The following is a 25,221-nucleotide window of genomic DNA, read 5'->3' as shown; positions in this document are numbered from 1 at the left end:
TGGTAATCATAGCGAAACCATTTCTTTTTTAATTTTTCGTTCACCTTTTACACCTGTTGTTTTGGGTCATCCCTGGCTAGTGCGCCATAACCCTTCTATTAATTGGTCTAGTAATACTATCCTATCCTGGAATGTTTCTTGTCATGTGACCTGTTTAATGTCTGCTATCCCTCCTGTTTCCTCTGTCTCTTCTTCACAGGAGGAGCCTGGCGATTTGACAGGGGTGCCGGAGGAGTATCACGATCTGCGCACGGTGTTCAGTCGTTCCAAGGCCACTTCTCTCCCTCCACACCGGTCGTATGACTGTAGTATTGATCTCCTTCCGGGAACTACTCCCCCGGGGTAGATTATACTCTCTGTCGGCTCCCGAACGTAAGGCTCTCGAGGATTATTTGTCGGTTTCGCTCGACGCCGGTACCATAGTCTCCTCCTCCTCTCCCGCCGGAGCGGGGTTTTTTTTGTTCAGAAGAAGGACGGGTCCCTGCGCCCATGCGTGGATTATCGAGGGCTGAATGACATAACAGTTAAGAATCGTTATCCGCTTCCTCTTATGTCTTCAGCCTTCGAGATCCTGCAGGGAGCCAGGTTTTTCACCAAATTGGACCTTCGTAACGCCTACCATCTCGTGCGCATCAGGGAGGGGGACGAGTGGAAGACGGCGTTTAACACTCCGTTAGGGCACTTTGAATACCGGGTTCTTCCTTTCGGCCTCGTTAACGCTCCAGCTGTCTTTCAGGCACTAGTTAACGACGTCCTGAGAGACATGCTGAACATTTTTGTTTTCGTTTACATGGACGATATCCTGATTTTTTCACCGTCTCTCTCGATTCATGTTCAGCACGTGCGACGCGTCCTCCAGCGCCTTTTGGAGAACTGTCTTTATGTGAAGGCTGAGAAGTGCACTTTTCATGCCGCCTCTGTCCCTTTTCTCGGTTCCGTTATTTCCGCTGAGGGCATTAAGATGGATCCCGCTAAGGTCCAGGCTGTCATTGATTGGCCCGTTCCTAAGTCACGCGTCGAGCTGCAGCGCTTTCTGGGCTTCGCTAATTTCTATCGTCGTTTCATCCGTAATTTCGGTCAGGTGGCAGCTCCCCTCACAGCCCTTACTTCTGTTAAGACGTGCTTTAAGTGGTCCGTTTCCGCCCAGGGAGCTTTTGATCTTCTTAAGAATCGTTTTACATCCGCACCTATTCTTGTTACACCTGACATCTCTAGTCAGTTTGTTGTTGAGGTTGACGCGTCAGAGGTGGGCGTGGGAGCCATTCTTTCTCAGCGCTCTCTCTCTGACGGCAAGGTCCATCCTTGCGCGTTTTTCTCTCATCGCTTATCGCCGTCAGAACGTAACTATGATGTTGGTAATCGCGAACTGCTCGCCATCCGCTTAGCCCTAGGCGAATGGCGACAGTGGTTGGAGGGGGCGACCGTTCCTTTTGTCGTTTGGACTGACCATAGGAACCTTGAGTACATCCGTTCAGCCAAACGACTTAATGCGCGTCAGGCTCGTTGGGCTCTGTTTTTCGCTCGTTTCGAGTTTGTTATTTCTTATCGTCCGGGCTCAAAAACACCAAGCCTGATGCTTTATCTCGTCTCTTCAGTTCTTCTGAGGTCTCCACCGACCCCGAGGGATTCTCCCTGAAGGGCGTGTTGTCGGGTTGACTGTCTGGGGAATTGAGAGGCAGGTAAAGCAAGCACTCGCTCACACTCCGTCGCCGCGAGCTTGTCCTAGGAACCTTCTGTTCGTTCCCGTTCCTACTCGTCCGGCCGTTCTTCAGTGGGCCCACTCTGCCAAGTTAGCCGGCCACCCCGGCGTTCGGGTACGCTCGCTTCCATTCGCCAGCGTTTCTGGTGGCCCACTCGGGAACGTGACGCGTCGATTTGTCGCCGCTTGTTCGGTCTGCGCGCAGACTAAATCTGGGAACTCTCCTCCTGCCGGCCGTCTCAGACCGCTTCCCATTCCCTCTCGACCGTGGTCTCACATCGCTTTAGATTTTATCACCGGACTGCCTTCATCAGCGGGGAAGACAGTTATTCTTACGGTTGTCGATAGATTCTCTAAGGCGGCTCATTTCATTCCTCTCGCTAAGCTCCCTTCTGCTAAGGAGACGGCTCAGATCATTATCGAGAATGTTTTCCGAATTCATGGCCTTCCGTCTGACGTCGTTTCCGACAGAGGCCCGCAGTTCACGTCTCAATTTTGGAGGGAGTTTTGCCGTTTGATTGGGGCTTCCGTCAGTCTCTCGTCCGGCTTTCATCCCCAGTCTAACGGTCAAGCCGAACGGGCCAATCAGACTGTTGGTCGCATTTACGCAGTCTTTCTTTTCGTAACCCTGCGTCTTGGTCAGAACAGCTCCCCTGGGCAGAGTACGCCCACAACTCGCTTCCCTCGTCTGCTACCGGTCTATCTCCTTTTCAGAGTAGCCTCGGGTACCAGTCTCCGCTGTTCTCATCTCAGCTCGCCGAGTCCTGCGTCCCCTCCGCTCAGGCTTTTGTCCAGCGTTGCGAGCGCACCTGGAAGGGGGTCAGGTCGGCACTTTGCCGTAATAGGGCGCAGACTGTGAGGGCCGCTAATAAGCGTAGGACCAAGAGTCCTAGATATTGTTGCGGTCAGAGAGTATGGCTCTCCACTCAGAACCTTCCCCTTAAGACAGCTTCTCGCAAGTTGGCCCCGCGGTTCATTGGTCCGTTCCGTATTTCTCAGGTCATTAATCCTGTCGCAGTGCGACTTCTTCTCCCGCGCTATCTTCGTCGCGTTCACCCGGTCTTCCATGTCTCCTGTGTTAAGCCCGTTCTTCGCGCCCCGCTCGTCCCTCCCCCCATCCTTGTCGAGGCGCACCCATCTACAGGGTTCGTAAGATTTTGGACATGCGCCCTCGGGGCCGTGGTCATCAGTACCTAGTGGATTGGGAGGGGTACGGTCCTGAGGAGAGGAGTTGGGTTCCCTCTCGGGACGTGCTGGACCGTTCGCTGATCGATGATTTCCTCCGTTGCCGCCAGGTTTCCTCCTCGAGTGCGCCAGGAGGCGCTCGGTGAGTGGGGGGGGGTACTGTCATGTCTTGTTATGTCTGTTCCTGTCCTTTCTCTTCACTCTGTCTCTCTCTGCTGGTCTTTTTAGGTTACCTTCTCTGTCTCTCATTCTTCAGCTGTTCTACATCTCCCCTAACTAGCTCATTCACTCTTTCCCACCTGTTCTCTCTTCCCCCTCTGATTAGGTCTCTATTTCTCTCTCTGTTCCTGCTACTTTCAGGGTCTGATTCTTGTTTGTGTTTTTGATGCCAGAAGCAAGCTGTCGTCTCGTTTGCTTCCACCTTGTCCTATCCTGTCGGAGTCTGCCTGGCAGGTGCATCCTGCATTATACTAACGTTCTTTTTGTTCCATTGACAACGTTGGAAGAGGATTTATGCCATTCCTGTTTTTCATTAAAGAACTCTGTTTTCTGTTAAAACCGCTTTTGGGTCTTCACTCAAGTACATAACAAAATGACACAATAAACAAGAATTAGCCTCCAAGCAAATATTTAGAATTTTGAATAATTAAGCGAAGCCCTTTTTTTTTTGACTTTGAAGTGAAAAATCTCAAATTCAGTTTTGTCTTTTCTTGGTGCTGTGCACGGGACAAAATACACATGGAAACACCAAATGTTCTTTCAATTGCAGGCGTGTCTATGTGTATGTGGGTTCCCTTACCTCTTCTTGGTGAAGTTCCCTATCACCCGGATGCAGCCGGTGCTGTCCCCTCCACAGATGCCACACTTGTCAAACTGCAGCTTGGAGCCGATGATGCCGTCACAGCCGGTACGCACACACTTGCCCTTCACACACACTGAGCTGCTGTACGGCCGACATTCTGTCCCGTCCGCCACCTGGAGATGGAGACATAAGGAGATATTATCATCTTTGCTGTGGTTGCAGTCTCTGTCGTCCTCATCGTAGAGGCTCGCCTCGTAGGAGATGGTTGCCGATTGCTGCCGAGGTGTGGCGGTCTCCCAGGCGCTTATAGCTGCCGAAGCATTACCCAGTCGGGTGCTACAGAGTCGGTGGTAGATGTTCTCGCCTTACCTACACACCTACACAAAGGAAGAGTATCCGTGAACTTCAAAGACAGAGGTGCCTGATGAAGAGCTGACCGACTGCCTGACTGTCTAACTGGTATGTTTCCCTCGCTGGCTGTATGATGAACTATTGACACCACCTGCACTCAACTCCACTTTACTGAACTGCATCATCATTTATCTGTGGAAGACCATCTCCCTGAAATACATATTTTTTTAAAGCGACTGTGAGATTCCCGTATGAATAACTGTATATAAAATAAATCTATCATCATCATCATCAGTATTCTCACAGTCATCATGGGTATATTATCATGTACAGTGCCTATCAGAAAGTATTCACACTGCTTGACTTTTTCACATCCTTTGTTCTTGTTCCAGCCTGATCTATCTACACACAATCCCCCATAAATGTCAAAGTGGAATTTTGTTTGTGGAACATTTTTTTGAAATGAATAAAAAGGAAAAGCTGAAATGTCTTGAGTCAACAAGTATTCAACCATTTTGTTATGACATGCTTAAATAAGTTCCCGGAGTAAAACATCTGCTTAAAACACATAATGAGTTTGCATGGACTCACTCTGTGTTCGACAATTAGTGGCTAACACGATTTTTGAACGACTACCCCATCTCTGTAACCCACACATACAATTGTCTGTTAAGGTCCTTCAATCGAGTCAAGAATTTCAAGCAAAAGAAAAGGCACCGATTGGTAGATGTGTAACAAAACAAAAAAAACAGATGTTGAATAGCCTTTTGAGCATGGTGAAGTTATTAATTACACTTTGGATGGTGTATCAATTACACCCAGTCACTACAAAGATACAGGCATCCTTCCCAACTCAGTTGTCCGGAGAGGAAGGATTTCACCATGCCTGTATGCCAAGCATGTACAGAATAAAAAATATTCCAAAACATGCATCCTGTTTGCAACAAGGCACTTAAGTAATACTGCAAAAAATGTGGCAAAGAAATACTTTTTGTCCTGAATACAAAGCGTTATGTTTGGGGTAAATCCAACACAACACATCACTTAGTACCACTCTTCATATTTTCAAGCATGGTTGTGGCTGCATTATGTTATGGGTATGCTTGTCATCGGCAAGGACAAGGGAGTTTTTTTGGGGGGGATAAAAAGAAACAGAATACAGCTAAGCACAGGCAAAATCCTAGCGGAAATCCTGGTTCAGTCTTCTTTCCAACAGACAGAGATGAATTCACCTTTCAGCAGAACAATAACCTAAAACACAAGGCCAAATATACACTGGAGTTGCTTTCCAAGACGACATTGAATGTTCCTGTTACAGAATTAGACAAATTGGCAAATACTGCACAATTCAGGTGTGCAAAGCTCTTAGAGACTTACCCAAAAAGACTCACAGACTCACAGTTGTAAATGCTGCCAAAGGTGTTTCTAACATGTTTTGTCTCGAGGGGGTGAAAACGTATCTTTTTGTTTTATATTTTATACATGTTCAAATTTCTCTTCCACTTTGACATTACTGACTATTTTGACCAAAAATGACAATATAATCCATTTTAATCCCACTTTGTAACACAACAAAATGTGGGAAAAGTCAAGGGGCGCGAATACGTTCTGAAGGACCTGTATATATCATTATCATGGGTATATCAATATCATCATCATCTTTATCATTATCATACTAGCAGAACGGACACTACAAGTTGTGCAAACCAAAGGTCGTGGACGAGTGGTAGTGGAAGACAGCACTCCAAAGTACTGTACCCTCACTCGCACGCTTATACTCCCCAGTACCCTTCTCTTATTCACTCACCCTCTGCGAGAACACCACATAGTAGCCTGTGCCCTTGGCCCGGCAGGTCAGCTTGCACACATCTTTAGGTAGCACCCCTGCGAACTTGGGTACCCACTCCACAAAGGTCTTCACCCCCTTAGGGTCTGTCTGGGGGCCGTTCCGTACCTCACACTGCTCCTGGCGGAAACTCTTACCTGGAGGAGGAAGGTTCCACCACATGTTAGAGTGGGAATATTAGAATTTCAGACTGTGTGTGTGTGTGTGTGTGTGCGAGAGAAAGCAAGAGAGAGACAGAGAGAGAGAGAGTCAAAATATTTACCATTCATTGATCTATTGTAAGCCTGTGTATTTGCATGAGCAAATGTATACTTGTGTGTGCTTATGTGTGTCTATAGCACTATGTGATCACACGCGTCAGCCAGTCAATCTGCAGTACTACACTCACTGGGCGAGGGGCACGGGGTGACACTGCAGGACTTGTAGATGGCCCTCTTGCCGGTGCAGTAGCGCCCATTGTTTCGGGGCGGCGGGTTGTTACACAGACGCTGGGCAAACTGCACCCCTCCACCACATGTCCTCGAACATGCCCCCCACGGACCCCATGAACTCCAACTACCATGGTTAGATGCCTTGGAGAGGAGAATGAGGAGAGCGGGAAGATGAAAGAGAAAGAGGAGATAGGAGAGCGGGAGGCGATATGAAAGAGATTGAGAGAGAGAGATAGAGATCAGAGGAGGAGGGGGATAGAGGAAGGGGAGAGATAAGAGAGTACTGTTAAAGTTGCCTAGTGAGCACGTTAAAAGTTGGATTGGCCGGCGGCCAAGCCACGTGTAAAATGTGTGTGTGTGTCTGTGTGTGTGATGCATTTGTCTGTGTGTGTGTGATGCATGTGTTTATGTGTGTGTGTGTCTGATCCATTTGTGTATCTGCATGCACGTGGTTGTCTGTGCAAGTGGAATACATTGAGAGGGGTGTGGGGCGGCATGATGATAGAAATGAAAGTAATGTTCAAAGGCAACCCAGTACATCAAGGCAAAGTCAGACTGTAGCAATGTGCTATGCTAGCCTACAACAAGTTGCCCCTAGATGCTGATCTTGGGTCATTTTAGCATTTTCCCAACTAATGGTTATGGTTAGGATTGGGGGAGAGAAAGCTGATCTGAACTGTGTTGATTTTATACGTATTGTCTCTATTCGTCTTTGTTTATTTGTTCTGTGTTTTTTTATTTTTCATTTGCATTATTATTTTGTCTTAATTGCCGGGCCAACTATCATTGTAGAGGCCATAGATGTTGATATCATTATTACATCATCTAGAACGTTGATATTTGTGATGACATCACAACGATACATCTATCCTGATTTACCTCTATGACATGACCATTTGCCATGGCAACGGATGGTGTAAACATTCCAATGTTACGCCATCCAGGCACAAATCAGATTCCATTTATTTTTGGACTGCTACCAACACTATCTGCAACTAGCTGCAAACACCTGCAAAATATTCAAGCTACTATTTAGCCTACTCTATTTCTATTTTATTGTACTCTATATTTTGTACATCATATATTTCCTCGTATTTTTTGTTTTATTTGTTGCTTTGACTTGATTTCTTACTCTTTTTCTATATATTGTTTGTACAGTATTTTGTTCTGTTTTTGGTCTTGACGATTAAGGGGATGTGGTCACGGAGGCTGGCAGTCTCTAAAGTGAGTGTCAAGTTTCTGTATTTTACTCAATGTATTTTATGTACTTTGTGTATTTGACAGTTTATAAACATCCATGCAATTATTAGACTAATGGTAACAAGTCCCTCATCATGGAAAGGTATAATGTTGTTAGTAGATCGGGGTTCAAATAGGCCTAGTATTTGAAATCTTCAAAGAAAATATAGAATACTTTGAGCGTTTGCTTAAGCCTGTCTGAGGTGCCGGATGGACAGGGTTCACACTTTTGGGAGAATTCCATTGGTTCCAATGCGCTAGGCAAGCTCAATCAAGCACAGATTTAAACTCAGGTAGAGGTGTTTGATTCATTCTACAGGTTCTCTTCATTCTCATTCTGAATTCTATCTTACTACAACTACCAACCCATAGAATTAGAATGATTCATTCTATGGGTTCTATTCATTCTAGTTCTATAACACTACAACTAACAACCTATATAACTACAATAATTAATTTTAATTCTATCACACTACACTTCGGTCTCTTGGTTTATTCTATGGGTTCTATTTATTCTTATTCTATGGGTTGTTAGTTGTAGTGGGTTCAGACCTGGGTTCAGGACCTTGTGCTCGATTGAGCTTTCCTGGCTCAATAGACCAATAGAATAGTCCCAAAATGGTGAACCCAACCCATCTGGCACTCCAAGCAGTTTGGAGCAACACTCAAAGTATTTGAAAGATTTCAAATAGTATTTGAACCCAGGTCTGAGTGGGTCATCATGACCAGCGACTGACTGTTGGGCTGAGATAGGCTGTAAAATGAACATGTCCTCTCTTACTGACTTACGGAGTGTCATTCTTACAGACTGTCCTTCAGCTCAAAGCCATGGAGGAGGGTAAGAAAAGGGCATTCAGAAGAAGGAGGAGGAGTTAAGGCGGATGGAGGAGTTTAAGAGGAGGGAGGAGGTAACGGAGAAGAGGGAGGAGCAGGTGGAGAGGAAGGAGGTGGAGGTGGAGAAGAGGGAGCTGCAGGTGAAGAGAGAGGAGCAGGTGATGGTGGAAAGGAGGGAGGTAGTGGAGGAGAAAAAAAAGGGTGAAGGAGGAGAGGAAGAAGGTGGGGGAGGAGCGGAAGGGGGTGGCGGAGGAGAGGAAGGAGGTGGAGGTGGCAAGGAGGGAAGTGGAGAAGAAGGAGGTGCGGGTGGAGAAGGTGGAGAAGACTACAGGGAGAGAAGGGACGATTCTGAGAAGAGAGAGGCGGCAGATGGTTCTGAAAAACGAGTGGCTGACGGAAGAGAGGATGGCTGTCAGGGAGGAGAGGGAGAATTTTCAGAACTGGGCAGATGAAGTGAAGGTGAAGGGGAGAGGAGGTGGAGAGGGTGAGAGCACAGCTGGCAAAAGAGAAAGAGTTGACAGAGGGAAAGGTAAGGAAGATGGAGAAGGAGAGGGAGAGGCTGAGGAAGGAGAGAGAAGAGGTGGAAAGAAAGAGTGCGGATGGAGAAAGAGAGAGAGAGGATGGAAATGAATAGACTGGGGTAGGAGTCAAGCCAAACTCCTGGACATAAAGAACAGAGAGATAGAGAAGAGAACAAATGACATCGCAGACAAGGAGTGGATGGAGGAAGGAGTTGGAGAGGACGAAGGAGGAGCAAGAGGCATTGGTGAATGAGAGACAAGAGGCTGGTGAGTAGGATGGTTGAGAATGAAAGAGAGATTTAGTCCCACAGGGGAAGTTGCTATGTAGCAATAAGGTGAGGAGTAGAACATTGTATAGCCCTAACCCAACACATAACCAATAAACTAACAATGGACTGTAACCCCTCACCTTTGATCCAAGGATTAACCTAACCCCCTTATGTCCTGTTTTTATTTTGTTGCAGCTCTCAATGGGTCGTTTTACCCCCCTCCTCTTCACCCTTAGGCCCCCTAGGGGGACCCCCCTCCAGTAGGTGTGAAACCTCCTATCCTCTCCTATGCTCTCCTCACCTATCCTCCCATCCTCTCCCCTCTCCTCCCATCCCCTCACCTCTCCTCCCATCCCCTCCCCCTCTCCCCATCTAAAATAAACATGCATGTTTTCATTGAACATTTTGTTTGCAATTACTTTGAAATAGATGGTTGGTCTAGACAGATCTACTGTATATTCTAGTAAGTAAGTTGGTCTAGATATACAATATAGACAGTGTTTGGGAGTCTACTCTGAAGATTTGGTTTACCAAGCTACCAAATAACTGTACACTGGAATAAGTTAAGATACACTAAATCTACCCTTAATAAAAAAATATAGTTTACTTAACTCAAGTTATTAAATCTGAAACTGCAAGAACAGATCACTCTGGAGTCATACTTTAACAGAGTGTGTAATATCGCCTATTAAACACAAAAACTGTGTTTCAAGTGAGAATTAGGCAGGTCTGCTGCTGAAAAAGAAAGGAAATTCTTGCCAACAACCATATAATTTTTTTTTAAAGTAGTGTATATTTCCAGTAGTTAGCTACACCACTACATGGCATAAAAGGTAATTAACTCCTGAAAACACTAACAAGCTACTTTAAAATGTGGTTCAATTACGAGTTGCATTGCATGCAGTTCACTACTCCCCAACACTGAATATAGATGCCTAGTTGGTCTAGAACTATATTCTAGTTAGAGGACTATAGAATTTCATGACCACCTACGCCTGGCCATACCCCGTTCAAAATTCTTTCATCTTGCCCAGTCACCCTCTGATTGACACATGTCCACAATCCATGTCTCAATTGCTTAAGGCTTAAAAATCCTTCTTTAACCTGTCTCCTCCTCTTCATCTACACTGATTGACGTGGATTTAACAAGTGACATCAATAAGGGATCCTAGCTTTTCACCTGGTCAGTCTCTCATTGAAAGGGCAGGTGTCCTTAATGTTCTGTACACTCAGTATATCCCCTGTGGCTCTTGTCCACGTGTTCACCTAACTCCACCCCAGCCTCCCATTCTCTCTGTCCCTCTCTCTACACTCCCTCCCATCATTCCTCCTCTCCTTGTTTTATAGTGTCTCTCATCGCTATTGTTGGCACTCTCACCGTACTCACCCTACTCCACCCCGTCACCCCCCTACTACCTCTCTCCCACCATTCCTCTCACCAAGTAGTATAATTTGAGAGACATGTCTATGTTGTCACCCTATTGGGCAGGAGGTAGCCTAGTGGTTATAGCATTGGTTGAGTAATCGAAAGGTCGCTGGTTTGAATACCTGAGCCGACAAAGTGAAATATCTGTCGATGTGCCCTTGAGCAAGCTACTTAACCCTAATGTGCTCCAGGGGTGCAGTACTACTATGGCTGAAGACATTTCCCTGCACCTATCCTATGTTTGTGACAATACATTATATTTATTTCTATTTTTTGCATATTTATTATTATTATATATATATTTTTTTCTGTTTTTTCCTCTCTCCTTCCCATCTCTAGAGAATAATACATCATAATAAAGACGTACTCTGCTCTTCCACTCTGTCTATGCTGTCAGCCTATTGCGTTGTTGCTTCCCATTCCTTCTCCTCCCCTCCCTCCCTCTCCCCTGTCCTTACCGAGTAGTGTCTCTTGCGGGTCTTGTCCACACACTTTCCCTGGAGGCAGATGCGACCCTTGCCACACGGCGTGCCCTCCACCGCGGGCAGCTTCTTGGTCAGGCACACCATCTGCCCCTGGCGTATCACTGCGCACCACAGGCGGGCGCACACGTCCATGCCCGGGCAGACCGTGTACTCGGGTCCAAACGCCAGGCGGCATTGGCGCACAGCGTCGTAGCTCTGGCCGGGCAGCTCCTCTGAGCCGAGCAGGGGCTGGCGGGGGGGGTCCAGGAGACACTCGGCTGTAGAGGGGGAGAGGGGTGGACGTGGGCCAATGCCAAAGGCTGTTTGTCTGTCTGGTTTGTCAATCCTCCGATCATTCTAATCTGCCACTCGATAGGTGTGAAGGGACATTGGATTCAATTTGGACAAAGACAACAGCACATTAACTATGCACAGTAGGTGAGCCCAACCCTCATTGTTTAACCAAGTAAGTCATTGAGGTTATTCTCCTGACTTTTACAATAAAGACTTGGTTACCTGGTTGGCCTGGAGTGCCAAAATACTTCTGGATTTCATTCTCTCCTCTTCCGCTCTCCTCTTCTCATCCCCCTCAATCCTGCCATTCTTCCCTGCTCTCCTCCCTGCTTTCCTCCCCTGCTTTCCAACCCCTCTTCATGTCTTACCGTTGCCATCGTCAAAGAAGTCTGTGATGGTAGCTGAGGTGCAGCGGCTCCAGGGTTTGGAGGCGTCGATGGAGGTCAGGATGGACGACATGAGACGCTTGTCCGCGCTGGCGCCGAAACGCTCTTCGCAGAACTTGGAGTCGTCGTGAGACAGGCCCAGCAAGTGACCTTTGGTTCACAGACAGAGAGACGGACAGGCAGGCAGACAGAAATACAAATCATTTTTGGGGGGGAGGGGGGGGGGGGGGTGTTACACAGTGAGTATTGTGTTCTTGAGAGTGTGTGTTTGTATTTATGAAGAATCCCCATTAGCTGCTGCCAAGGCAAGTACAACATACAACACATTATTACACCACTACTCTACCATTACATATCTACAATACGAAATGTGTCATACCACAATACAACAATGTCACAGCATTACAATGTACGTGTGTTAGCGTGCGCCTGCATATGCGTGCGTGTGCCTGTGTTCGTGTCTATTCAGACAGCTTCGTTCCTTAACCTGTAGTTGTATCTGTTATTTAAATCAGATCTTACTGGAATAGAGTTCCATGTAGCCATGGGTCTATGTAGTACTGTGTGTTTTCCAGAGTATGCTCTGGATTTGGGGACAATAAAGAGACCTCAGGTGACAGTGATAGCAATAGAGTTTGGATACGTTTACGTACATAAAACAAATGTGTGGGAATGTGAGTGTGTATGCATGTATTGGCAGGTAATCGAGTGTGTGTGTGTGTGTTTGTATGCAGGTGTGTGAGCGGTGCCCACCTATCTCGTGTGCCACGGTGAAGGCGGCATGGAGTCCGTCGTCCTCGATGACGGCACAGCTCCTCTCTGGTGAACAGATGGTGCCAACGTCGGCCATGCCCAGTGTGTCACACGAGTGGTGCCCACACAGGTCCTATACAGGGGGCACAAGCAAACGGGTTGGTGGAAAGGGTGAAATGGCATAAAAAATACCTGGCGGCACATGATACATATTGCTATATTTTGCCCATCGCCTGAGATTGAATGTATGTATCATGTTAAATGTTGATTTTAAGTTAGTGTCAAGTTAGGGCAGACACATATACTGTAGAACTCACACATACACATCAAAACACAGACAATGCAAGGACAAGCCGGATAGTTTAGAGATGAGAAATGAGAGAAGATCAGACATTATTTGACCCATATTCTGTTGATGCTATTGAGTTCTCCGTTTCTGCCCTTTCTTTCCTCTCTCTGTTCTCTTTCTCTCGCCGATCCTTGTGTCTCTCTCCCTCTCTCTCTCTCTTAGATACAGCACTGTGTATTGACCAGTGTTCCAGCTCCCACACAGATCTATACAGATGATGCCCAGAGGCCTTGAAGCTACTCTGCTGTGTAAAGGAATCAATCAGTCAATCAAACACTGTGTCCCTATGCCATCGACTGTCTCGTTCTCCGAAACACACACACGCATACACGGAGACACAAGCATGCACGCACACACAGACACACATAGGCATGCAAGCATGCACACACAAACACACACTCTCTCACAGTATACATACAGTGTGCACGTTATTAACTGTAATAGTGCACCTGTCATCTATGAATGAGATAAGGGCACACACATACACTCCTCTCCACTCCATCCACCACCCCAGGCTCCCCTCCCACACACCCGTAGCACACGCTCCAGCAGGTGTATCTCACTGATCATCCCTAAAGCCAACACCTCATTTGGCCGCCTTTCGGTCCAGTTCTCTGCTGCCTGTGACTGGAACGAATTGCAAAAATCGCTGAAGTTGGAGACTTTTATCTCACTCACCAACTTTAAACATCTGCTATCTGAGCAGCTAACCGATCGCAGCAGCTGTACATAGTCCATCGGTAAATAGCCCACCCAATTTACCTACCTCATCCCCATACTGTTTATATTTATTTACTTTTCTGCTCTTTTGCACACCAGTATCTCTACCTGCACATGACCATCTGATCATTTATCACTCCAGTGTTGATCTGCTAAATTGTAATTATTCGCCTACCTCCTCATGCCTTTTGCACACAATGTACATAGACTCTTTTTTTTTTTCTTTTTTTTTTCTACTGTGTTATTGACTTGTTTATTGTTTACTCCATGTGTAACTCTGTGCTGTTGTCTGTTCACACTGCTATGCTTTACCTTGGCCAGGTCTCAGTTGCAAATGAGAACTTGTTCTCAACTAGCCTACCTTGTGAAATAAAGGTGAAATAAAAAATAAAAACCCTGGGGACAGGATGAATTCTTTGTTAAGTGGTGTTGACAGGCCCGCTGTGCCGTGTGTGAGAGACTCTCTGGGCTGTGTATTTACTCGTCTCGGATGAAACACTTTAGGAACAAACCCGTCTATGTTCTGTTCTGGGCTCTCCAACACATGACCAACAGGGGGGAACGCCTCATACACTCACTCCAGACACAAACGCTGGCAGTGTCCGAAATGACACCCTATTCCCTACATAGTGCACTACTTTTGACCAGGGTCCATAGGGCCATCAGTGCCATTTCGGCCGTAGCCCTAGTGTGGTACCCTATTTACCCTATATAGTGAACTACTTAGGGCTCTGGTCAAAGGGACTGCACTATGTAGGGAATAGGGTGCCATTTTGAACACCCTTTTTCTTGAGACAGAGACTCTTCAAAGAGAAAGTCCCCTATTTACTAAAGGAGAGATGAAAACAAAGTCAAATGCAGTCCAGTCTGATTCCATTCCACTAAATGCATTGTGTTGGTCATTGTTAACATTTTGCCCCCTGATGTGTGTGTAGATGGAGAGAATAGACATGACATGTTTTCAACTCCTTGTTGTCACTATCAGATGAACGAGCCAATCGAGAGGGACAATGAAGAAAGGGCTAATCTCCCTAGCCAATCGGGAGGGACATTGTAGAAACCAACATGTTCACCATAGATGTGTTGGTTTTCCTATTTCTTACTTACTAGCTGTCCCGGTTTCTCTTTCTCGCTCACCTTCACTCTCTTTAGTCCACTTGAACTTGTTGTCCCCAACTCTCTCTGCCTCCCACTGCCCCTTACACTCTGTCCCTGTCCCTCTTATGTTCCCTCTGCGTCTCTCTCACTTTCACTCTCTGTCCGTCTCTCTTTTTTCTCCCCTCCCTCCCGCTCTCCGGTGTGTTTCCATCTTGGTATTTTCCTTTTATCCCAAGGGGCTTTCACAGATCATATGAGAGGGTGAGCGAGAGAAAGAAAGCGGGCGGGTGAGAAAGAGAGAGCAAAAGAAATAAAGTTATGGAATCAGACACCTGGGGAAAGGGACGGGAGGATGGAGGAAATGAAAAAAAGAGGAGGAAAGAAGGGAGGGAATGGGCCGTTATGGAAATATTGAGAAAAACAACCTCAGCGCCGGTGGTAAGGTATTTAGGTCAGTAGACGATCATATAAGAAGACTGAGTTTGTGTGTGTGAGAAAGAGAGCCAGGGTGTGTTTGTGTGTATGTGCGTTTGTGAGTGTCTCGGGTCAACCGGGGAACACACCCTAGCTGTGTTCGAAAAACACACTGCCACTCTGAGTAAAGGAGCGCGTCAATCACAGACACACACACTGTCAGTTTGTGGCATTAGCGCGCATGCACACACACACCAAACACCGCAATTACTGTATCGTGGAGAGAGTCCAGAGAGACTAACCACAACAACTTGTCACTCAAAAGTCAGTGTCAACAATGTAAGTGTCAACTAACTGTGAAATGAATGGCTTGCCAGTCATCGGTGAGAGTGACATTAGCCTATTAAATGGCAATCGTACTAGGCTAGAGCCCACCCCTAAAAGTTTTTTCCTGGTCAGGCCCTGACAAAACTCCTGTGACCTGTGTCACACATCTAAGAGGCTACCTTCATCCAATAACCTGGTGGTATCCTTCATATTCAACCATATCAGCCTATCAGAGAAATGGTGATCGTCGTTCCAGGGGTAGAATTTAAAAAAAGGTTTGATCCTAGAGCAGCAATTCTACACTGAGATGCTTGGTGAATATCATCCCAGACCTTAACTGCTAGCTGATCATTTCAGTTCATGGCGTTGTTTTGTCTACTAAAACGAATCAGACAGCAACAGACGCACCCCCTTCCAAAACGTCCATACTCTTATCATTCCAACTCCAGTGCACATGCGCACATTCTATCGTGTGCCATGGAGAACTAAGCATGTACACACGCGTTGTATTTGATGTGAGCAGAGTATGTCCTATGTGCTCTCCCGTCGCTTCTTCTCCTCGCTCATGTTTGATGTGTGCATGTGTGAGTGTGTGTTCACAGTATGTGTGCGTGCATGTGTCTGCTTACAGTGTTTCCGCTTACAGTGTGTGTGTGTGTGTGTGTGCACTGTGTGCATGTGTTTAAGGTGTGTGTTTCCTGTTCCTCTCCTCCCATAGGTAGGACTATATCTCCTCTATTTGTTATAAGACTGTAGTATTTCACAGGTCCAGTATTTCACGCCTATATAAACTCTGCCGTTCAACTTTCGACCCATCACTCGGTCCACGTGACTGGTAAGGAACATCTTGTTTACATGCCATAGCTGCCTCGTAAGAGTGTGTGATAGGCTACTCTGCCTCACAGATTATGAATTCACTTTTCAGACCCAGCAACTGCATAAGGTGATTGTGTGTTTTGTGTATAAAGTGAAAATGACCGAGGTGTTGTTGGTTTGAGCAAAGCCACTGGGCTGCGCACCACTGGACGGTCTGTTTGTCTGGTGAAACTGACAGGGACATCTGCAGGGCACTGTACTTTAACATAGAGACAACAATAATTGAACTTCTCATTATGAATAAGAGGGCGGATCTGATCCGAGATCAGTAGTCCTACTTTGGGACGTGTGGTGAATACGTGCCCTTAACCTTCAAACAGATGCGTAACCTTCAACAAAAACGGCGATGTAGCCCTACGTTTTCTATGCTTTCTCTGCCCCCTGCAGTCACACTCTCTCGTTCTCAGAGTCCTCGCTCTGTCTCCCTCTCTCTGCCGGTCTCTTTCTCAGAGTAAACACACAATCTTGCACCCTCTCTCTCTCTTTCTCTGTGTCCTCTCTCTATCACTCTACCCCCCCCCCCACGCTATCTTTCTTTCTCTACCTCTCTATCTGGCAACAAGGAAACCGTAAAACACGTATGTCCTAGTGCACGAGGGAACTATCAAAGTAAGAGGCTACAATAAACATGATCATCCCGAAGGATGTAATATTTATGGTGAATATGTCCATGCTGCATATTCATGTCATTAATGATGTTTTCTTGGCTATTTCAAGTTGATTATTTCTGGGCTCTGTCTGTCTCTCATTATGTCAGGGCTCCTTAACTGGAGGCCCATGGGACAATTTTTATTTGGCCTCCCAAGTTATCTGAGCAAAAAAACTCTTAGTGTTTAAAAAAAAATATATATTACTTTTGTTATTGTTGGACATAGACTGTAAAAACACCAGCAAATCAACTCCAAGTGATTTCAATTTTGGAAATCTGTTTCGAAGTATTCTCACACATAATAGAGAAACCGTGATCTTGTACAAATGTGAGCAAGGTTGGGAATGATTATGTTTGAGTCAAATATTATTATATATGTTTGGGCTTCTTGCGGCTAATTTGCAGTCTACAAATGATTTGTAATTATGTCCCGGCCCCCTGAACATCTGCTCCAGAAGAAAATAAAACCGCGGCTGAATCTGGACCATGATCCCTGCTCTATGTTCTGTCAGTAGAGAGCTCTTCGCCTCACAGTGAGGCTTTGTTTAATGTCCCGGTCCCCTGGCGAGAGCAGTCATGCGTCCGGACACACTGTGACGTAACACCTAATAATCACACACAGGCACGCACATACACACGCGCATGCACACACACACACACACACAACTGCACACACATACAAATGACAAATGCATACACACACCCGAGTCCCCTCAATGTGTCTCTTGTTCTGTCGCGGTACTGCATGCACAGAGCCCGGTGACACTGGCACATGGGTCAGCTCACTCAGGACACAGGGGTGTTTGGACCGGAGTATTTGGACCCATGCATGAATAACCGCATGTTCCAATAAACCCACCCCCCCCCTCTACATCGCCAAAGAATGGATGGGTCTCGTCTCTGACTGTGAGAATGCAGTCTGCTGATGGATTTGACTTCCATTGAATGAGCGCCACTCACCCAAGCTACGACATTAACTTCCTTGATGACAAGCTACAGCAATAAGAGACAAATGAATGGAAGGGTTAAAGATACAGTGATCTGACACGACAGCCAATCATGAAATCAGAGTTCAAATCCTATCGGCTGAGGGGGTTCACTGACCTTTAACCTTTTGATAAGTCATGACCCACTCCAAACACCTTGCAGGTGTTATCATGTTGTTATGTTCTAGAGTTGTTACTGTTGTTATGACCTGTCACTTGCCCCTGGGTAGTGCCAGCGCCAAGTATCTCCGTGCCCGGTGTGCCAGCCACTGTGCCAGCCATGCCACCCTACCCCCTGCAGGTGACAGAGGGAAAGCACTGCCAAGTGGGTGGGAAGTCCATACCCATGCAGGTGGTGGTGGTAATAGTTGGCACACCGTTGCTCTGCCAACCTACCAAGCCCAGGTATGCTCACGTGGCACTGCCAACAGGATCCACCCGGGCGCCGGGGGCCAAAAAAAGTTACCTCGGTATTCCCTGGTAGTGGGAGCCATCTCCAGCACAAAAAACCTTGCATGACTTAGTTACGCGTACCACAATCCTGAGGCAAGAAAGATACCTGGCACCTCAACCACAGCCGACGAACCAAGAAACCACAGCAGAGAGGTGAAAAATGCAGAGAGTTTAGTGGGTTTGAGATGTGTGTGTGTGTGTGCGTGTGTTAAACGCAGGCAGATCGCTCAAGATTGACTTAGAAATTGGAGGTCTGTCCATGTCCTGAGGACATCCGTAAATACCTTCACAACTGGCCACTAGGGGTAACAGTGAGCACTATTACCATCATAATACCATGATTTGGATCCGTAGGTCATATATTCAATCCCTGTGGTAGACACTTGTTTTTATTTTATTTTATTTACTTTTAACCCTTAACCATTCAGAATAAAGGCCTAAACTTTATGTTTTAACCCTATCCAAAACCTTAACTTCAAATTTTATGTTTGCAGAAATGGAAAGATGCTGAGCGGGAGGAGTGAACCCAGTGTGCCAAAAACTATTTGAAATTTGGAGCAACTTCGAAATGTGATGTTTGGAGAAATGAGAATATAGGTCAAAATCTGAAGTCAAATTGGCAAAACCATGAGATCTTGTGTAAATGAGTGTGGTCTTGGTCAATGTAGGCTATTGGTATTCAGAGGGGTAACATAAAATGTTTAGAAGACAGCGCTGGAGAAGATGTCTGACATTTTACATTCTCCTAACCGATTGTTTTTTTTTATGTTGTTGTTGTTTGTGTTGTTCGTAACTTATTTTGTACATAATGTTGCTGCTACCGTCTCTTATGATCAAAAATAACATCTGGACATGAGAACAGCAATTACTCACCACGAACTGGCAGAAGCTTTTTTTTTTTTCTTTAACGAGTCCGACGAGCCTGACGTGAACGACATATTGCTTTCCCGGGAATTGTCCTATTGCTCAGTTGTGCACCGGGGCCTCCCACTCCTCTTTCTATTCTGGTTAGAGACAGTTTGCGCTGTTCTGTGAAGGGAGTAGTACACAGCGTTGTACGAGATCTTCAATTTCTTGGCAATTTCTTGCATGGAATAGCCTTCATTTCTCAAAACAAGAATAGCAGACGAGTTTCAGAAGAAAGTTATTTGTTTCTGACCATTTTGAGCCCGTGATCGAACCTACAAATACTGATGGTCCAGATACTCAACTAGTCTAAAGAAGGCCAGATTTATTGCTTCTTTAATCAGGAAAGAGTTTTCAGCTGTACTAACATAATTGCAAAAGGGTTTTCAAATGATCAACTAGCGTTTTAATATGATAAACTTGGATTAGCTAACACAACGTGCCATTGGAACACAGGAGTGATGGTTGCTGATAATGCACCTCTGTACGCCTACGTAGATATTCCATAAAATAAATCTGCCATTTCCAGCTACAATCATCATTTACAACATTAACAATGTCTACATTGTATTTCTGAGCAATTTGACGTTATTTTAATGGACAAAAAAATGCTTTTCTTTGAAAAACAAGGACATTTCTAAGTGACCCCAAACTTTTGAATGGTAGTGCATGTGTTTGTTTTTTTCCCAGTCCCAGCTTAGAGAAAAACATGTAGGAGGGGGAAAAAAGAAAAAGAAAACGGGAAGGGAAAAATTAAGGGGAGAAAAATTAAGGCTGAAGGCTGGCTGCGGTTTCTGGTTGAGAGTAACATTCTGAACTCTAACCAGCAGCTGATTTCAACTACATCCCTTCAACCGTGGAAGAATGTGCGTGCGCAGCGGGTGCGATAGATCACACAGGCTCGAGACATTGGTTGTCAGGGGACTGGGAGAGTCAGACGGAGGAGGCTGCCCATAAAAACACCAGCGGAGGAAACGCTATTTTTTTAGGGTTGTTATAAGACACGCGCAGGAGCCCACACAGAGGAGGGAGGCTGTGCAACAGACAGCGAGAAATAGAGAGAGAGTGACGTAAAATCACTCAAATTGGAAACACTAAACCGAGGCAGATTTCCGCTTGATAACAAAAATGTAAATAACATATTTAGGGCCAAATGACTCCCCCGAATAACAGGTACGAGTACAGAAACGGTCTGTCACGCAAGCAGTACCATAACAACAACAAACACTGACGTCATGCTTGGGGTAACACCTCAGTGTAAAATGCGCTCTAGTCCAGTGAGTGGGAAGGGATTGACCTGGCGCGCAGTGGTATGTGTTCTCCCCGCCAGGTGATGGTGGTGGTGGTGGTGGGGGGTGGGTGGGGGGGGGGGTGAGAGTCGGACTCTGGTTTTGTTTGTTTACCTGCCTGGTGAAGAGGATGGCGGCGTCGTGGTGGTGCTGGTTGTCGTCGTCCAGTGGGTTCTGCTGGTTCTGCCACTTGCAGAAGCTCTTGAGCGTGGCGGCTGCGTTCTTGGACACATCCAGCCCCTTCTCCTTCTCCGTGACCATGGTCACCTTCACAACGGACAAACGGATGGGGTTCTCGATGCTGGCATGGCCGTACAACTTGGAAGCGATGGAGGCCAGCGTGAGCAGGTAGTGGTGCAGGTCCTTGCCGTACTTCTTGGACATGGACTCATCTGCGACCAGCAGGAGCTCCACGTGCCTGGCGCGCGAAACCGATCTCTTGCGCCGACTTCCCAGTGAGGGCGGAGAGGCAGGTTTGGACAACTGCGTCCACCATCTTCTGCCGTGCGCTCTGCTGCGCTCCTCGCCCCTGTCCAGGGTGACACCATGCCGGTCGCGTTTCCCGTTCCCTCGACCCTTACGCCGGTGTTTCCTCGATGCATCCATGCGCCCGCGCCCTTCCTTGGTCCCACAGCTCTTGCTCACAGGCATGGCTTCGAAGCTGAAGCGCTCCCGTGTGAAGTAGTGGAGCGCGTTCTTCGCATCCTTGTCATCCAGCGAACGCACGTCGTTATCGTGTCCCTTGGTTCGGATGAGAAGTGTGATTGTGTATCGTGCGTGTTTCAAAGCGAAAAATCCCTCTAGACCCCCACCACAGATGCTGAAAACCGCCAGGGATTCGGGGTTGGAGTCCACGGTTCCCCGGTAAACACACTCCCGGTGCAGAGGCGCGGCGCCTTCTCCCGCCCCCATCAGGGCCATCACATATTTCGGACTGAAGTGATGTGACAAAATTGACTCATCCCTCTCCATATCTAACTGAAACTTTCTCCCATCCATGTAGAGTAGGTAACCAACCTTCCCACCACCATGGTAAATCCGATCGACGGTCCGCACAACACCCTCTTGTGCAGGTGGAGCGAAAGCCCTGAAAGTGGTGAGACCGGCGGCGAGCACCGCATCGCAGCCAGTATGCAACTCCATGATGCACAGCAAAATAATGCGAAACACCATCATGACTCCAGCAAAAGCGCAAAAGACACGGGTCATCTTTACCCCAAAACAAGTAGTGCACGGCGAAACATTTATATTCCAACTAAAACAGTAATGGAAACGAAGAACAAACAATTTTCAGAACAGGTCCCGTTTGAATGCGCATGATCTCGATATCCAGAATTACAATGAAAAGTAAAAAAAAACGCAGGAAAATGAAGGCATCGGAGGGAATGGAAGAAAATAGCGAAGATTGAAGAAAAGCGCAGCGGAGAACACGGCTTGAGGACCGAGCTGAACTTGGAGAACAAAACACAAAAGTTTCCTCTTAATAGAGGAGAGAGAAAAAGTCCTGCCCCTTTGCACTCACTCGCCACTCCACCCCCCTCGTCTCTCTCCCTGCTGTGTTCTCGTGTCTGCCGAAATCAAAGCAAAGTCAAGTGCTGGAGGCTTCCGAGTCTGCCGCCCCACCCAACTCCCCTTTTTGGTCCTGTCCCCGGCGCCGAGACGCAAACAGGAGAGTACAGGAGAACTAGAACAATGCATTTGTCAATAGTCTCCCATATCTTCAGTATTCCCACTAGTTGGGACAGAAAGAGCGTGGCAGTCTGTCTGTGTGCGTTTTTAAGCGCGCGAGCGTGTGTGTACTCTAAATATGAGCGCGCGCAAGGGTTCAATTCAAAGGGGTCATCCCTCAAAATCTTCTTCCTTTGTGAGATAAAAAAAAGACACTCGTGTTTTGGAAGGAGATATAACAAAACGTGCCGTCATTTACAGTCACATGGAGTGCTATGTCATTTGCAGTCACTCTATGGACTGCTATGGAAAACCAGCGCTGTGCTACAACGCTCCAGCTACCCCAGTCGCCCGCGGGTTTAGCCTACTCTGTACAGAATAACGGCTATTGTGTGCTGGGAGCAGGGGCATTCACTCTGGTGATGTGTGGCTCTGTTGGAGCTCATTTCACTCAAGCGTGACATCATCACTACTAGCAGTCACACAACGTCAACAATAACAACAACACCAGCCACCACCACAACTCATAAGCTTCTGCTCTTGTTATAGTTAAATAAAAGGTTACATTTATTTTTTATTTTTACAGTAGGCCAAATAGAAAACAGCACTCTTTAGCTCAGCATTCAAATGGGTGTATTTAACACTTGTCTGTTATTTTTAAACTTCCTAAGTGTGGCTCTTTTAATAATTGAAGGGGCAACTGTAACAGTGGGCTGGAGAGTGTCTGAAGTCTTAATTGTACAACTGTAGAGATGGATAATTTATGGCACTTTCAGAATAGAAGTTCTTACAGTTCAACTGTCGCAAAAAGCGTGTGTGTGGTGTGTCCTGTATTCACAGTGCTGAGAACACGTCTTTCTCTTTGTGTGCGGGAGAAATTCCTTCAGCATCCTGACGTTGAATAGTCGTTGTCGTGTCTTCTTCACCACGGTGTCCATGTGGCTTGACCATTTCCACTTCTCCTAGATGTGTACACTGAGGAACTTGATGATTTTGACCGCCTCCACGGCAGCCCCGTTGATGGGGGGGGGGCGTGGCCAGCCTGGTTCCTTCCTGAAGTCCACAATCAGTTCCTTTGTTTTACTGGATGTTGAGGGAGAGGTGGTTTACCTGGCACCACGCCATCAAAATGCCTACCTGTTGAACGTCTCGTCGTTTTTTTTGTTAATCAGGCCTACTACTCTCGTGTCGTCCGCGAACTTGATAATGGAGTGGGAACTGTGTGAGGCCACGCAGTCGTGGGTATACAGGGAGTACAGGAGGGGACTGAAGATGCACTCTTGTGGGGCACCCTTGTTGAGAATCAGAGTCAAAATCAAATCAAATTGTATTGGTCACATACACGTGTTTAGCAGATGTTATTGCAGGTGTAGCGAAATGCTTGTGCTTCTAGTTCCGACAGTGCAGCAATATCTAACATGTAATTTCTAGCAATTTCACAACATATACCCTATACACACAAATCTAAGTAAAGGAATGGAATTAAGAATATCTAAATATATAGACGAACAATGTCAGAGGGGCATAGACTAAAATACAGTAGAATAGTATAGAATACAGTATATACATATGAGATGAGTAATGCAAGATATGTAAACATTATTGAAGTGAAATTATTAAAGTGACTAGTGTTCCATTTATTAAAATGGCCAATGATTTCAAGTCTGTGTATATAGACAGCTGTCTCTCTGTGCTAGTGGTGGCTGTTTAACAGTCTGATGGCCTTGAGAAGCTGTTTTTCAGTCTCTCGGTCCCAGCTTTGACTCATCTGTACTGACCTCACCTTCTGTATGATAACGGTGAGAACAGGCAGTGGCTCGGGTGGTTGTGGTCCTTGATGATCTTTATGGCCTTCCTGTGACATCTGGTGCTGTAGGTGTCCTGGAGGGCAGGTAGTTTGCCCCCGGTGATGCGTTATGCAGACTGCACCACCCTCTGGAGAGCCCTGCGGTTGTGGGCGGTGCAGTTGCCGTACCAGGCGGTGATACAGCCCGACAGGATGCTCTCAATTGTGCATCTGTAAAAGTTTGTGAGGGTTTTATGTAATAAGCCAAATTTCTTCAGCCTCCTGAGGTTGAAGACGAGCTGTTGTGCCTTCTTCGCCACACTGTCTGTGTGGGTGGAACATTTCAGTTTGTCAGTAATGTGTACGCTGAGGAACTTAAAACTTTCCACCTTCTCCACTGCTGTCCCGATGATGTGGATCGGAGGGTGCTCCCTCTGCTGTTTCCTGAAGTCCACGATCATCGCCTTTGTTTTGTTGACGTTGAGTCAGAGGTTATTTTCCTGGTACCACACCCCCTGAGCCCTCGCGTCCTCTCTGTAGGCTGTCTCGTCGATGTTGGTAATCAAGCCTACTGCTGTTGTGTCATCTGCAAACTTGATGATTGAGTTGGAGGCGTGCTTGACCACACAGTCATGGGTGAACAGGGAGAACAGGAGGGGGCTGAGCACACACCCTTGTGGGCCAAAGTGTTGAGGATCAGCGAAGTGGAGGTGTTGTTTCCTACCTTCACCATCTGGGGTCGACACGTCAGGAAGTCCAGGACCCAGTTGCACAGGGCGGGGTTCAGACCCAGGGCCTCGAGCTTAATGATGAGCTTGGAGGGTACTACGGTGTTGAATGCTGAGCTATAGTCAATAAACTGCATTCTTACATAGGTATTCCTCTTGTTCAGATGGGATAGGGCAGTGTGATGGCGATTGTATTGTCTGTGGACCTATTGGTGCGGTAAGCGAATTGAAGTGGGTCTAGGCCTGACAGGTAAGGAAAGGTTGAAGAGATTATGTTGCTTACCTTCACCATCTGGGAGCGGCCCTTCATGAAGTCTAGGACCCAGTTGCATAGGGAGGAGTTCAGTCCCAGGTCTGTGAGGAGGGACTGTTTTGGGACTGTCAGTGTGTGTGTCTTGGCAATTGATTGTGTCTTCAGGGAAGTGTGTGTGTGCCAGCGGTGTCATGCCTGTGTGTTTGGAGAGAGCTGAGG

General features: G+C 46.7%; 1 protein-coding gene across 1 annotated transcript in view; it reads right to left on the bottom strand.

The window, feature by feature from the left end:
- The window catches only part of LOC135542447 (A disintegrin and metalloproteinase with thrombospondin motifs 5), a 28,688-nt gene extending 6,599 nt beyond the window's left edge, over positions 1-22,089 (bottom strand). The window contains exons 1-7 of the mRNA XM_064969401.1: positions 20,682-22,089; positions 12,501-12,633; positions 11,730-11,897; positions 11,062-11,345; positions 6,272-6,455; positions 5,845-6,020; positions 3,684-3,859 (exon numbers count right to left, since the gene is read on the bottom strand). Of these exons, the coding sequence (XP_064825473.1) occupies positions 3,684-3,859; positions 5,845-6,020; positions 6,272-6,455; positions 11,062-11,345; positions 11,730-11,897; positions 12,501-12,633; positions 20,682-21,776 (2,216 nt within the window). The 5' untranslated portion in view covers positions 21,777-22,089. The remainder of the gene's footprint in view (positions 1-3,683; positions 3,860-5,844; positions 6,021-6,271; positions 6,456-11,061; positions 11,346-11,729; positions 11,898-12,500; positions 12,634-20,681) is intronic.
- Positions 22,090-25,221: the final 3,132 nt, after the last annotated feature.

Source organism: Oncorhynchus masou, chromosome 6 (genome assembly GCF_036934945.1).
Source record: "Oncorhynchus masou masou isolate Uvic2021 chromosome 6, UVic_Omas_1.1, whole genome shotgun sequence".
Taxonomy (NCBI): domain Eukaryota; kingdom Metazoa; phylum Chordata; class Actinopteri; order Salmoniformes; family Salmonidae; genus Oncorhynchus; species Oncorhynchus masou.
This window is presented reverse-complemented; position numbering and strand designations above follow the sequence as displayed.